General features: G+C 37.1%; 1 protein-coding gene across 1 annotated transcript in view; it reads right to left on the bottom strand.

The window, feature by feature from the left end:
• MSH3 (mutS homolog 3) overlaps positions 1-14,842 on the bottom strand; it is a gene marked incomplete at its 5' end in the record, with an annotated part of 124,600 nt that overhangs the window by 66,910 nt on the left and 42,848 nt on the right. Inside the window, 3 exons of the mRNA XM_006775579.2 lie at positions 4,423-4,532; positions 6,988-7,072; positions 14,209-14,323. Of these exons, the coding sequence (XP_006775642.1) occupies positions 4,423-4,532; positions 6,988-7,072; positions 14,209-14,323 (310 nt within the window). The remainder of the gene's footprint in view (positions 1-4,422; positions 4,533-6,987; positions 7,073-14,208; positions 14,324-14,842) is intronic.

The raw sequence follows: 14,842 nt of genomic DNA, 5'->3' as shown, positions 1-14,842 counted from the left end.
AAATAACTGTAAAACAATAGTCAGGCCTCTAGAATAGAGAACAATTAGTTCAGTGCAATCAATGAAAGAGATTTGGTGACAGTAAACAAAGCAGGAAGAAGCACTGTCAATTAGATGATGGTAAAGATATTCCAGGATACCCTATAGTATTCTATAATTGATCTTAAAAAAATATATAACCTAAAGCTTCCTCAATAAATGGTGTTGAAAAACTGAATAGCCACATGCAAAAGAATGAATCCAGGTTGCTATTTGATACCATAACACAAACATTAACTCAAAATGGATTAAAGGCTTAAATATAAGACCTAAAACAATAAAAAACACAGAAGAAAACATAGGTACTAAACTTAGGGACCTTGGTCTCAGAGGATTTTGTGAACTTGACCCCAAAGGCAGGGGAAGTAAAAGAAAAATAAATGACTAGGAATACATCAAACTAAAAAGCTTCTGCACAGCAAAAGAAACCATCAACAAAACAAAAAGGCAACCAACCAACTAGGAGAAGATATTTGCGAACAATACTGCAATAAGGGGCTAACATCCAAATTATAAAGAACTTAAACAATTCAACAACAACAAAATAAACAATACAATTAAAAAAATGGGCAGAGGACATTTTTCCCAAGAAGACACACAAACGGCCAACAGATTTTTAAAAAGATGCTCAACTGCACTAGTTACAAGGGAAATGCAAACCAACACCTTAATGAGAAACTACCTCACTCCTGTTAGAATAGCTATTATCAACAAGGCAAGAGAAAACAAGTGTTGGAGAAGATGTAACGAAAAAAGAACACTCATACACTACTGGTGGAGATGTAAACTAGTACAGCCACTATGGAAAACAGTATGGAGGTTCCTCAAAAAATTAAGAATAGAGTTACCATATGACCCAACAATCCCCCCTTCTGGGTATCTACTAGAAAAATATGAAAACATGTATTTGTGAAGATATATGTACCCCTATGTTCACGGCATCATTATTGATGGTGGCCAAGACATGGAAACAACCCAAGTGTCTTTTGGTGGATGACTGGATAAAGATGTGGTACATATCTATAATGGAATACTAATCAGCCATAAGAAAGGATGAAATATTGCCATTTGTGACAACATGGATGGATCTTCAGAGTATCATGCTCAGTGAAATAAGTCAGACAGAAAAGGACAAGAACCATAGGATTTCACTCATATGTGGATATAAAATGGAAAGCAACAAATGAACAAGCAAATCAAACAAACAAACTCACAGACACCGATAACAGTAGGGTGGTTACCAGAGGGGAAGGGGGATACGGAGGACATGAACAGGATAAAGGGGACCAAATATATGGTGACGGGGGAGACTTTTGGTGTTGAGTACACAATGCAATATACAAATGTATATTGTCGCCTAACACATTTAATTTTTTTAAAACCATGATACATTCTAAACAAATAAAGACACCTGAGTCATTTCATTCCATATGACAAAAACTATGGACTTGAGGTTCTGGGGATGACAAAGATTGTTTTTTACCACCAAAACCCCAAGGACTAAATGTGGGTGTCACTGGAGTCCTTCACATTTGAAGATGAACTGGGTAATGACATTAGAATTTGTGTGGCTGTCACTGAGAAACTCAGTGCGTGACCTACAGCTATTGCCGTTGTAAGGGCATGTGATGGAGTCCGTCTGTACCTCCTGATGGCTATTCATGGAGATGCCTCTATAATTCTAACATAAGGTTATTTAGGGGGAAAGTTAAAATGCAAACTGCTAAGGAGAGGTTGGTTTTGTTGATCTAATTTCTTGCCCTAAAGACAGCTGATATAAAATGAATAAATTAAATTCCAACATTAAGACACTGGTCATGCAATATGGCTAAACCAAAGACATAAACAGATTCCAGTAGAAACATGAATCATAAACCCTCTCCTAGGGCCCAAGATTCACTACCTGGTCTACCTAGGATCACCTTTCACATACACGATTTATTCAATGAATAATTACTGAATGCTTAAAAAGTACCAACTGGAAAAGTAGTGTAAGATGGAGGGTGAAAGTGTGATAGAAGTTGGGAAAGTAAGCAGGGACCTGGTCATGTGAGTAATGCAATGGGCGCCAATGGCCAACGTTTGAAAGAACAAAACAGCAGTAGCAGAAAGACTGGTTAGAAAGCCATTTCAGTAATTCAGGGGTGATGTTAATGATCTGAACTGGGTAGAGAATAGAGGAATGAAAATAGCTCATAGTTTCAAGAGATATTAAGAATGTAAAATTAGCCCAGCTGGCATGGCTCAGTGGTTGAGCATCAACCTATAAACCAGAAGGTTAGGGCACATGCCTAGGTTGCGGGCTCGATCCCCAGTGGTCAGGGTGGGGGTGTGCTGGAGGCAGTGACTCAACGATTTTCTCTCACCATTGATGTTTCTATCTCCTCTCTCCCTCTCCTTTCCTCTCTGAAATCACAACATAAGAAAGCATAACCTATTTATAAAAACTTATGTAGCTTCATTAAAGCAAAATCCAATCTCAATACTCTAAGTGAATTATCTGAATCAGTCAGTAAGTATAGGGCACTAGCATATTCTGCACCAAAGAGGTCACTTTATAGAATAAAAGGTGGTGGGAGTGAAAAATCCTCTGAAACTTGAAACATTTGGTCCTGGATTTACAAATATGAGATTGCCTGGGAAGTTAAAATAAGCTAAAAATGTAAAGATCTTAAGGGAATTTAAGAGAATTCATGGATGACTGGCAAGTAATGGGGTCTTGGAGAACTTTGGAAGACCTGCTTTATATTACTAAGTTCCCTTGTCACCAATTATTTGTTTTATGATCTCACTAAAGAAGAAATCCTGGTCCTAAACTAACATTTGGCTGCCAATGTCAGAGACAGAATATTAGCCTGGACGAACGGAACCATTGATGTGATATGCATGGCACCTATGTCAGTTTACGGGGGGGAACAAAAAATATATAACTGACCCACCGACTAATCAGCTGAAGATTTTTTCAGAGAATTTGTTTGGAATAGGTTGTAAGTGCCATTAAGATTTAAACGAATTCTTTTAAAATGGATTTTGAAGGATTAGGACGTTTTAAAATTATGACTTAAAAAAGGCAAAGGAAAAGGTTTTCTGTTTGTTACTGGCTACATAAGTGCCAAGCCGGTTTAAAGTTCACACTTAAAGCATCAGTGTTCGGTGCATGGAGTATTTATTTTCTCCAGCCTTTCTGGGAGAGCAGGATCCCAAGGGACACATGGTCCAGTCGATAAAGAGCATACAACATGGTCTACTGAACTTATCTCAAGTTAATCCTCATTTTAGAAAACAAATTTAATAATAAAAATAAAAATTTTAATTCTCATGCAAACATCTACTAGCGAGTCTGTTTCTGATGAATATTTTAACCAAGCAAATAAAATACTAAAAACTGCCGTGGGTGTTTAGGCAGATGCCTTTCCATTACCCCGGATGCAACACCCTTTAGGGGGCTGTCCACACACTGCCCGCGGAAGGCCGTCTTGTCTGCTCTTGCTCCACAAGGTATCCTTATTGCATTTGAATAATGAACCCACGTAGATACTTTCATTTTCAGAATTCTTCTTTATCTAGTTAGCTTCCCCTGTCTGAAGGTCGTTATGGTCAGGACGGGAATTGAAATAACCTACTAAAAGCTGAGGTAATCTGGTAACCATCATCATCAAAACAATTTCTTAAAACTTACTACTAACACTCATAACAGTGTCTGCTACCCTTTTTTCAAGATGACTCTTTACCAAGAGTCATCTACAGCATAAGACGTAGCCAACAGTGAGGACATCATGCAGTTTAAAAGTGACGTACACATAAAGCCTCTAGCACAGTGCTTGGTGTGCAATAAAGGTGCCCCTAGTTACCCATTCTACTGTCCTAAACGTCTTACACCTGACCTCTTTCAGAGTACTGATACTAACTTAGCTCAGGTCCTCAGAACCTCTCCGTGAACTTGGTAACTTGTCCCCTCCTACACACAAGCCCAGCTCTGACCCTGTCGCTCCCATGCTCAGAATCACTGGATTAACTTCCTCTGGCCACCAACTCCTCAGCCTAGCTTGCAAAGCCCTCTACAAAAGGCAGCACCCCATCTCTTCAACCCCTTCTCCCCCCGCTTACTCCCTTATGCTACTGATGGCCCAAACTAACTGCATAACCCACTTTCCCCAACATACCCTATGTCTTCCAATCTGCAGGCAGGCTCATTCTTGGGGGCAAGGAAAAAATCCTCACAATATCAGACAGTCTGTTGCCAGATACAAAATAAAATCTTCCCCAATTTAAAGTTGTGTTCTTATATGTCATAGTAACCTTGTTTTTAAGGAGGCCAACATGCCTTTACTTTCACTACTATATGTAATTTCAGATTAAACACAATCAAAAAATTCCCCTTACCTTAAATTAAGGAGCGGTTGAGTCACCCACTTCTTTAACTTCCGTCTCCCAAATGAAGTTTTAGTATGGTCCAAAACCCAAAATAAACTTCCTTTGCTTTTCATATCAGTCTAAGAAAGACCAGAAAACAAGTTTTATTAACTAGATAATTGTATTTGTACCAAAACTGCTAGTTGATCATGTGCCCTACTTATTCCATGGATCACAATTTTCAATGTTACATATGCCTGGCATAAAGTATGGCTCATAACAAGTGTTCATTTAATGTTTGATCAGTGAACATGTGTGTATACATACACACACAAAACACAAACATACACATATATACACATACAATATACCAAAAGTATTGAATTTTTCACAGAAAAGAGATAGTCTGTGTCATTTTTGGTTAACTAAGAATAAATTATTCAGAAATCTCTTTTGAAATATATATTTGTCCTAAGCATCTTAAAAATATAATAATACATTTTACTGCCTTGGGAAATACAATTTGCCTTTGGCAATTCAGTATCTCCCACTGCCTCAGAATTACTGTTCTAAAGGCCAGTGCTCTCACAACAACACTGAAGGAGTAGAAGGTACTGGAGATAGAAGTGATCTTGCACTGCCCTCCCAGAATTTACCCTGGAAGGGTTTTATTTTAGTCTGTTTTATTAAGTCCTTAGTAAAAGTTTATCTATCTATACTTTTCTATTTCAAAGTTGAGTCATAAAAATTTTTTACAACTAACTAGAGATGATGGTTTAGCCTATCCAAGGTTTCACTGTATTACAAAAAAATCTATTAATAGGTTAAATCTTGTTTGGAACATAAAATTGCAGTTTTCACTTGAGTGGTTTTATTTTAACTTTTTCCTTTTCCTTCAAATCATCAAGCAGGTACTTACAGAAAACCTCCCTAATGTACTCAGCTGTGTGATTGGCAAAGGTATATTAAGACACGTCCCCTCCCTCAGGGCACTTAAATCCGAGTTTGGGGGGAAAAGACTCATAACCAGGACCCAATGCCACCTGGCAGGAAGAAACTATAAAAGGTATCACATCAGCTCCCTGGGCCTTAGGAGTGAAAGCAGAGCACAGAGCAGCTTCAGGGTCACGGAGGCTCCCGAGGACGGAACTGGGCACTGGCCCATGGGCACCACCCTCTGAGACAAGAGCCGGACTGGCCCGCCTGCAGCAAAGGGTCCCCGGAAGAGGACAGTGGAGGGAATCAGGTTCCAGGTACCTGGCCTCACTGGAGAAGCAGACTGAGGAGAGAGAGGGGTGGGCAAACACAGTCCTGTTACACCTCTGCCCTCCCTGACACTGGCCCTCCTCATTGCCCCTGTCCTTGCTCATCTGTAAGAGAGGCCAATGCTGAAGTGCAAAGACATGCAGATGTTCATTCTTAGCTTCTGTTCTACAAGGGCTCAAGTCTTGACAATGAAAGGATTTTTAAAGGGTATTTTGGTTACAGATGATTTCTGCCTTTGGAATGTGATTTCAGAACTGACTCCACAGTAGTAGGACTGGAACAGGGAGAATGTGGCAGAATAAGGACAACTTGGAATACTGGGGCTGTGTGTGCAGACTCTGATTGAGCTCTTCTTCATCCAAGAAATGTCCTTTTATTCCCACTACTTCTTTCCTATCATGGGATGTATACAGAGTTGATGAGAAAGACTTGTGGGAAAGATTCTCACTTCTGGATAAATGAAATGAATGACAAAATAAAAGTGTTATTGAATGGAAACAAGGTAGACTCTAGTATACACAGATAGTTTGGAAGAGGGAGAAACTAAATGTAAAAACCTAGTTAGTAATATACAAATCCAGGAGTCAGAAGAATAAATTTGGCATTTACTATAATTCACAACAGTAATCAATGGTTCTGAAGAGCTTTATACCTTTGACTCAGATCATTCAGTCTCCACTACTTACTCAAACGACTTGAAACTTCTTATTTCTATGACTTTGTTATGATAACATTAATTTTATAACATAACATCTCACATTACCAAGTGCCAATTTAATAATAATGAAAGCAATAATTTCAATGGCTCCATTATCTTCCTAATTCATCAATAAACGGCAAATAAATGATGAAAATCTGTAAAGGGAATTATTACTCATCTTACAGTCTAATTGAATATCACAGTAACTTGTTTTATATGCTGCATAATAAGACTGCAAACATTTCAAGAAAAAGTTAAATGTAGAAAAAATATAATTAAGCAGACAAAAAAATCTTCATATGAATTTTCCAAGATGTTCTTCCAAATAAATATTTGATACAGAAATTATCTGAATTAGCATGTTACTTCAATCATTAAAAAGGACAGCTCTATAGCTTCATAAGTAACCCCACGAAGTATTTCTTATACTGTATTTAATTCTCCAAACAGCAGTGCTACAGTTATCAACTAATAAGTAGATAACAGAATAGGCAGAGCAATCAGTTGAAGACAATATTGTTGTTTTCACCTGTATTCCTAAGAATATTATCTTATTCCAAAATGCTACCTTATTCCAAATTTTGTTTTTCAAAACCATTTGAAACAATTAGCCCTTATGTTTACCTGACCTGATTCTGTAGGATTTCAAGATTCCTTAATGTTGTTCCATTAATTGTCATAAATTCCATTGCACCTGACAACTGTTTAAATTCCCTGTAAAAGAAGGAAATATGAACCATGATGTAAGTGCATAAAGAACTAACGTAAGCACTAGAAATGTTCCAGTGATAATATGACAAAAGTTAGCTCTTTGATAGAGAATCAAACCAAAAGGAGCTAAAAGAATATTTACTGGTATATTGTCTCCCATTGATGCTGGTGTCATTAAATAGGTTGATGGCAAAATGAGGACAATTGCTCTCAAACCAAACACAAGAACAAGGAAGGAAAGCAAATGTTACAAACAATTTTTTAATATATTCCCAGAAATAGAATCAAACATAGTCTTGTATCATTGGCAGAGCATGTGGTGGTGTGGTATCTTCAGGAAACAACTATGCAATTAGCTTTAAAAATATGTCAAGATACTTAAAAACATCCTTCTTATTCTTTAGCATGAGATCATCTTGATAAACCCTTGAACAGATTTTAATCAACATTCTGATAAGTGCAACAAATGTTATTTACTCTCTAATTAACAATGCATATTAATGTGGCTGTTTTAATAGAGTATAAAATTGAAAAAAGTAGCAGATATATTTCCTTAAGCTCAAAGAATTCATATTCTCATGTACCTCTAACTACTTCAAACTAGATTAAAGTTCAATAAATTTCAAATAGACTTGAGTACTGAGTTGCGATATGATTAATAAATGTATGCATAATTTCAATTTTGTCCTTATTAGTATTTCATGTTTAAAAGTATACTAATCAATGCATTACTGATACAGGATTCAATGTCCTTTATAAGCCAGTCAGTCCTTAGACGTTTCTGTAAATAGCACTTGTAGATTTGATGGCTAAAAGGCAAGCAGCATCGTGGCAAAGTCACTAAACTATATATTTGGAGGGAGAGCATGAGTGTTTCCATCATAGCTGTAATAAGATTTAAACAAAACCCAGTTTCCCAAGCCAGTTATGGAAACAAGCCCTCATCCAGGAATCTAGAGCCTAAAATCAAAGCCAGCGTTCAATGCAAGATGCCTCCACTTCTAGCTGACTCCTCAACTAAAGCTCCAGAGCCCTGAAAAAGAAATACCTTACTGCACGTTAGGAATGTTGCCTAGTAACTGAACGCTGTTCTTTGGCAGTGTAATTTACCTGCGACAGATCTGACCTAGCTTCCAAAGAATGATAACTTGTTAATCATGTTTAGAGGGAAGCAACTCCAACACTGATTGATACCAGATGTATGTAGCCCTTTCTCTCCTTCATATAGCAGTTGGTCATTCAATAATGTAATTACAGCAACTTATGTTCTTGGGCTATCCTCATTAACAGATTTTTGGCCCGCCTCTGTGACTCAGACGTTGAGTATCAACCTATGAACCAGGAAGTCGCAGTTCGATTTCCAGTCAGGGCACATGCCTGGGTTGCAGGCTCAATCCCGAGGGGGCAGCCGATCAATTATTCTCTCTCATCATTGATTTTCTATCTCTCTCTTCCTCACCTTTCTTTTCTGAAATTCATAAAAATATAAAACATAGATCTTAGCTCCTTGGAGGCAAGGATTATTGATATCACACAATTTGCAGCACCTGCAGGGCCTAGCAGAAAGTAGATGCTCAACCAATATTTGCCATCTTCCTATAGGGAAGCCAGTGTGGGTTTGTTTTCCTTTGCTCAGAAATGTCTGTGAACACCCAAGGTCAGTAATAAAATGTAAAACATTTTTGGGAAGAAACAATTAGGCGTGGTTGGCTGTGAAGCTGATAGGTGTTAATACAGCTTCCTGGTCAAAAATCCAAGCTGCAAGAGCTAATAGGCTAGACTCAGAGTTGGTATCTAATCAGTGCCCATGTGTTTAGATATGTCATTCCCTGTTCACAAAAGTTGGGTTTAATCTACACAAGTTAACACTTGCACACCTTAATCAGACAGAGCCTGGATGGTGCTTAGCTGGCATGAGAGAAAGACTAATCAAGAACCCATAATCCATCAGCCTTTCCTGAAAACATCTTGGCAAGCTGCCTTTATCTCCCATTAACATCGGAGGTGTAAAATAAAATAAGTGGCATTTAAGATGTGTGGACTGTCCAGAAATACTGTCTGTTCAGTTGCCTTCGCCTTCACAAGAACTTGTACACCCAACAGTCCATATCCTGAAGAACGGTGTCTTAGGTGTAGGATCCCAAAAGCATCCCGTTCCACCAATCATCTGAGGGTTTTGTCACCTAACACCAACTAAAACTGAAATCCTGCTCCTCCTATGGCTCAACGGAACCTTTGAAGCAAGAACATTGAGAAGACCCAGATTAGAATTTCAAATGCTCATAGAAGAGTATGCATGACTGCGTTTGTACCTGCTTGCTAAAAAGTATCTATATGTGTAGCAGAATTTTGTTTGGACTAACATGCAACCTGGTAGAGAGAGGGCTGGGGAGGAGGCTTAGATCCCTCACCTACATATAATTACTGGGCCTCCTAATATTACATTATCAAAAAGAACCCAGTAACTGTGAACCAAACTGGCTTAAGTTAGCTCTTTTTACTGTGCTCCACAGATTTGCATATACAATATTACAAACTGATGGCAAGATCCTTCACGTGCAAAATGATTACGGCTCACTTTAAAATAATACTTGCTGTCCTAGCCTGTTTGAATCAGTGGATAGAGTGTCGGCCTGCAGACTGAAGAGTTGCGGGTTTGATTCCGGTCAAGGGCACATGCCTGGGTTTGGGGCTCGATTCCTTGTAAGGGATGTGGAGGAGGCAGCCTATCAATGATTCTCTGTCATCATTGATGTTTCTATCTCTCTCTCCCTCTCCCTACCTCTCTGAAATCAATAAAGATAAATATTTAAAATACTTGCTTTACTGCAGTGGTTTGGAACCAAAACCACAGTATCTCTAAGGTCTGCCTGTACAGGTTCTTTTTTCATTTAAGAGTGTTAATGAGATGTGCATATGGGTTTTTTGTTGGTTTTATTTTTGGTTTTTGCCATTAGTGAACAAGTCATCTAGACCTCCAAGTAGACGCTGAGAGAAGCAGAGTTTCTTTAAACTGACATCTGCATTGATTTTTAATAAAAGATCAACCACTGGACAACATTAAACTAAACTGACCCTATGGAACAATAATTATCAAGCAATTATAAGAACCAATTTTGCTGTTGGTTCTCCCAAATGTTTGGTTGATAGTATGTTCTGGAGGTGGGGAAAATTTTCCTTATGTCAGTGCTATTTCCACTGGAAATTGTATATACTTTTGAACTAAGGGTTGAATCTGCCAGCATCCTTAGGAATTCAATGGTATATGATCCTGATCTGAAATACTAATAAAAAAAAATATTCTGAATTATTTATCCTTTTCGAAGAAGCTAAATTTCATCTGCTTTGAAATGAATCTCATAAATAATGCCTGGCTAGAGTTCATGCTGTGTGAATCTGGATAGAAATATTATAAGTAACATAGAAACATATTTCATTAATATTTAAGACAACAAAAATACAAAGGATGCTTTCGTTTCCTCAAGTTTTAAAATGAAAGGAAATATACTTGCTTCTAACTTGCTACAGAAATTTTAAGACACTATATCATTACAAAACTACTTAAAAAAATCTTTCTGAATTAGACAGAGGCAGTAAAGGTACAGAACTTATCTGAAAGATCAACCCCCTCAAAGATCCTATTTAAATATTATTTAAAAATGGAAACAAAGAAAAAAAATCTATCATGTTACCTATTAAATCAATAGTGGAAAGTAGTTCCCTATGTAGAGTTTTCAGAGGTCATACATTTACCATTTGCCTAATCTTTGTATGGTTAACTTTTAATTATTATAAATTTAATTTTATAAAATTATTACAAATTTTAATTCTTATAAATTTTATTCTATTACAAAATTTGTTTTACTGTAGATTCACTTCTACTTGATTTGCAATTAAACAAAATGAGTATCTTTGCATTCCTAAATGTTTCCAATAAGCATATTAGACAGGCAAATAAAAAGGAAGATGTGTAACGGTTCCCAAATGACTGCTAGGTTCAATGACTCACTAGAAGGATGCACAGGACTCAAGCATATATTCATTCGGCTCTGATTTATTACAGTGAAAGGACATAAAGCAAAATTTGCTCTATCTAATAAAGCCTCACTTAACCCATCCTTAAGAACAATTCCTAAAGGGGAGGGGGCGGGGAAAAAAAAAAAGAAAAAAAAAAAAAAGAACAATTCCTAAAATGGTTTATTTTCCTCCAACATCCTTTGTAAATGCACAACAACCTTTAAATAAATGAATATCAAGATTTTAATGAAATATGCAGCAACCTTTGTGAAAGCATTTGCAAAATAAGACAACTAAGTCGCCCAATCACATGGCTCCTAAAGTAAATATAATCATACCTGACGCTTCTGAGCTTTTAAAGCAATAGGACTGAATTTTAAATAAGAATGAGAACATGCACTCTTTTCCAAAGTAATCCCTTTGAGAGGCTACATTTTCCGCCCCCAAGATATAAGAACTGTGGAATTACACTTTGGGAATTACATTCAGAGCCAATTCACATGCCACCCATAAAATATCACTCCCAGTTCATTTTTAAGCAAAAAAAAACGGTACCAGTTTGATCTTTATTCATTAATCTTGGCTCCGAAGGACATTTTTTGCAATTTCTAATCAAATCCATGCTCACAGGATAAATTCCTTCCTTCTCTCTTTTTCATTAATCCTGTATTTACTGACTGCCTACTAAGTGCTAGACATATGCTGGGTGATATACAATGTGAGGGCCTAAATTTTGGACGTCTTTATATCTTTCTTTTGTCTGCATCTATGGAAATGAGAGGAAGGGATTACCCCAGAGGCAGACGAGCCACATACTAAGTCCCCAGCAGATCTAGTTCCCTGACCACTCCCCAACATCACCACCCGATATAAGTTCAGCTGCACTCAATCTATCAAGTCAGGTAATTTTAAAATAAGCTATTTTAATTTCAGTACAAATAAACATTTTATCTTTTAGTGTTTAGTATTATTTTTACTTTGAATTACATATGAGGAGGGCACAATAATGTTTTCAGATCCAAATTCATCTACTTCTAAACACAGGAGAGCCTGATTTTAGAAAAAGTCAGTTTTCTTATTTCAATAGTAATACTTCATTGCCAGGTGATGTAGGGACAGAAACAAATCTTTTTGTTTTTTGGCTTTTATCTAGTTTTTTTATTTTTTCAATTACAGTTTACATTCAATATCATGGTGTATTAGTTTCAGGTGTACAGCATAGTGGTTAGACAATCATATACTTTACAGAGTGTCCCCCCTGATATTTTCAGTACTCCACTGGTAATGGGAGAGCTATTAGTCACTAGTTCTACCTCAGTTAGGGGCTCCCTAACGGGAACAAGTCAAATGGTCAATAGCTTGTCATCCTTTCCTTATGGGATCCAACACCATCAACCATACAGAGTGATCTCTGCAATGTTTCCTATTATTGGATCCTAAAGTGGAATCCAGGAGGTAGAATGCCAAGGCTGCTATTTTTTTTAATAAAACACTTCAGCCACACTACTCCATATATAGATCAATACTGTACCCAGATTAAAAAATCAACATCAAGCAGAACTTCCCTGTGCCATTTCCCCACCGACCTGTATGGTTTCCCCTCCAGACCCACTCCTCTGAATTTGTTGTTGCTCCTTCCCATGCATGTCTTTCTACCTTCTCAATATATGTATGCATTCTACTATTGTTTCACATGTTCCCAACTTCACATAATGATCTGTACTGTGTGCCCTTCAGCAATTTGACTTTTTGCTCAATATAATGCTAATAAAAAATATTTTAGTATTGTTACATGAAACTCTAGTCCGTTCATTTTCATTGCTGTATAGCATTACAGTGCAAGAATATAACACAATGAACCCACGCTCCTGTTGATGGACATTTAGGCTGCTTTTCAACAGGACAAAACTATTTCCAGAGAAATGGTATTCTGTTCTTCCTAAATAACACATACCATAACACACACCAAAAAAAGACATTACAAAAGAGAGTGAATTTCTTCTACTCTCTCCCGCAAACTCAAACCAGCACCACCTCTTTGTTCCTCAATTCATACTCAGCCATTTTACTAAGATCGCTCCTATCTGTCCACCTACCTCTGCAGGGCAGAAAGTAGTTTCCTTACCCAGGATCAATATGACAAAGGGTAATTCATTAGAGAGTCAAAGACAAGGGTCCAGTGAAGATGGAACACAGGAAGGCAAGAAAATTATCCCCCTACCTTTTTTTATTCCACTGGTTTTTAAACTAGTATTTTTCTAAAATGTCACTTGACAGCTTTTAAATCTCTGAACTCTACAAAATTAATCACTTTTTAAAAAGCTGTCTAATGGCCCTGGCCAGTGTTTCCAAATGGTTAGAGTGTCAGCCCACAAAATGAAGGTTCCCAAGTTCGATTCCTGGTCAAAGGCATGTACCTGGGTTGCAGGTTTGATCCTCAGCTTGTGCAGGAGGCAACCAATCGCTATGTCTCTCTCATGTGAATGTCTGTCTCTCTGTCTCTGTCTCTGTCTCTGTCTCTGTCTCTCTCTCTCTCTCTTTCCCTCACATTGATGTTCCTTTTTCTCTCTCTCTCTCTCTCTCTCTTCCTTCCTTCCTTCCCTTCCTCCCTCCCTCCCTTCTACTCTCGCTAAAAAGCAATGAAAAACATTTCCTCAGGTAAGGATTAAAAATTAAAAACAAAATTTAAAAAAAAGCTCTTTGTTAGAAGCTATCCTCTTTGTCTCCAACTTAATGAACTATGAAATAAGAATTGAAACCAAGAATAAGAAAGGCAATGAAATTTTATGAATGTTTTTTAATACCACTTCTTAATTCCACTTATTACTACTTGCCAATTAACTCTGCTTTAGAATAAAGCACCATTTTGCAGTCAAAACTCTACTACATTAAATAGCTATTATGAATACAAACTGATGGAATTATTAAAGATTCTATCACTGTTTTTTATATCAGCTAATATCTTTAGTATTCTTAGGAACAATACCACATAGTTCATCCGTGCCCTCAAACAGAGTGTTCTATCAATAGCAAGTAAAATTCTCTGAGAATAGTATTTACCAAATTCAAGAGATGTTGTTACTATAAGCCCTCCCCTTTTTAATTTTTGCGGAATCACTTACATGGGTTTGGAAAGCACCTTTGCCAAGTTGAACTCTTTGAGGTATCTTATTATGGCCGCCAAAGAGCAAACCACAGGCTTCTCCAGGAGAGCGGCACTGGAAAGACTCTGAGAACCTAAAAGCAACATACACCTTCGTTAGAATTATTATTCACCATTATTTTAAAAATTTAAGTTAAATAAGATTTAGTTTATATCATTGAAATAATAGTTTAGAGATTATCTCCTTAAAATGACCTCTGGAAAAATGCAGATGATTACAAATACTTACGGCATGGGAAAAGGGCATTGTCTGATGGTGGAACAAGCCTTTTTGTAAAGCAATAGAGCAACTTTTTCAAAATGTAAAATGCTCATGTCCTTTGACTCAGTAATATTCCAAAATGCATGTCCAAGATGTGGAAACAAGGAAGTGAGTTGGAAAATCTTTTGTAATAGTAAAAAACTAGAGACAACCTAACCGAATGCCACTAGAGTAACAGTTAAATAAATTATGGTAAGTCTAGATTATTACACACCTACTAATAGGGATGACTCACTGCTACCTGTACTGATATAAAAAAAACAACAACTATCCACAACATATTGCCAAGTGAGAGGAAAAACAGCTGAATGGCCATTCTCATCTCAGCAGG

This window comes from Myotis davidii, unplaced genomic scaffold (assembly GCF_000327345.1).
Source record: "Myotis davidii unplaced genomic scaffold, ASM32734v1 scaffold44, whole genome shotgun sequence".
Lineage (NCBI taxonomy): Eukaryota > Metazoa > Chordata > Mammalia > Chiroptera > Vespertilionidae > Myotis > Myotis davidii.
Note: the sequence above shows the minus strand (reverse complement) of the source record. Positions and strands in the feature narration are given on the sequence as shown.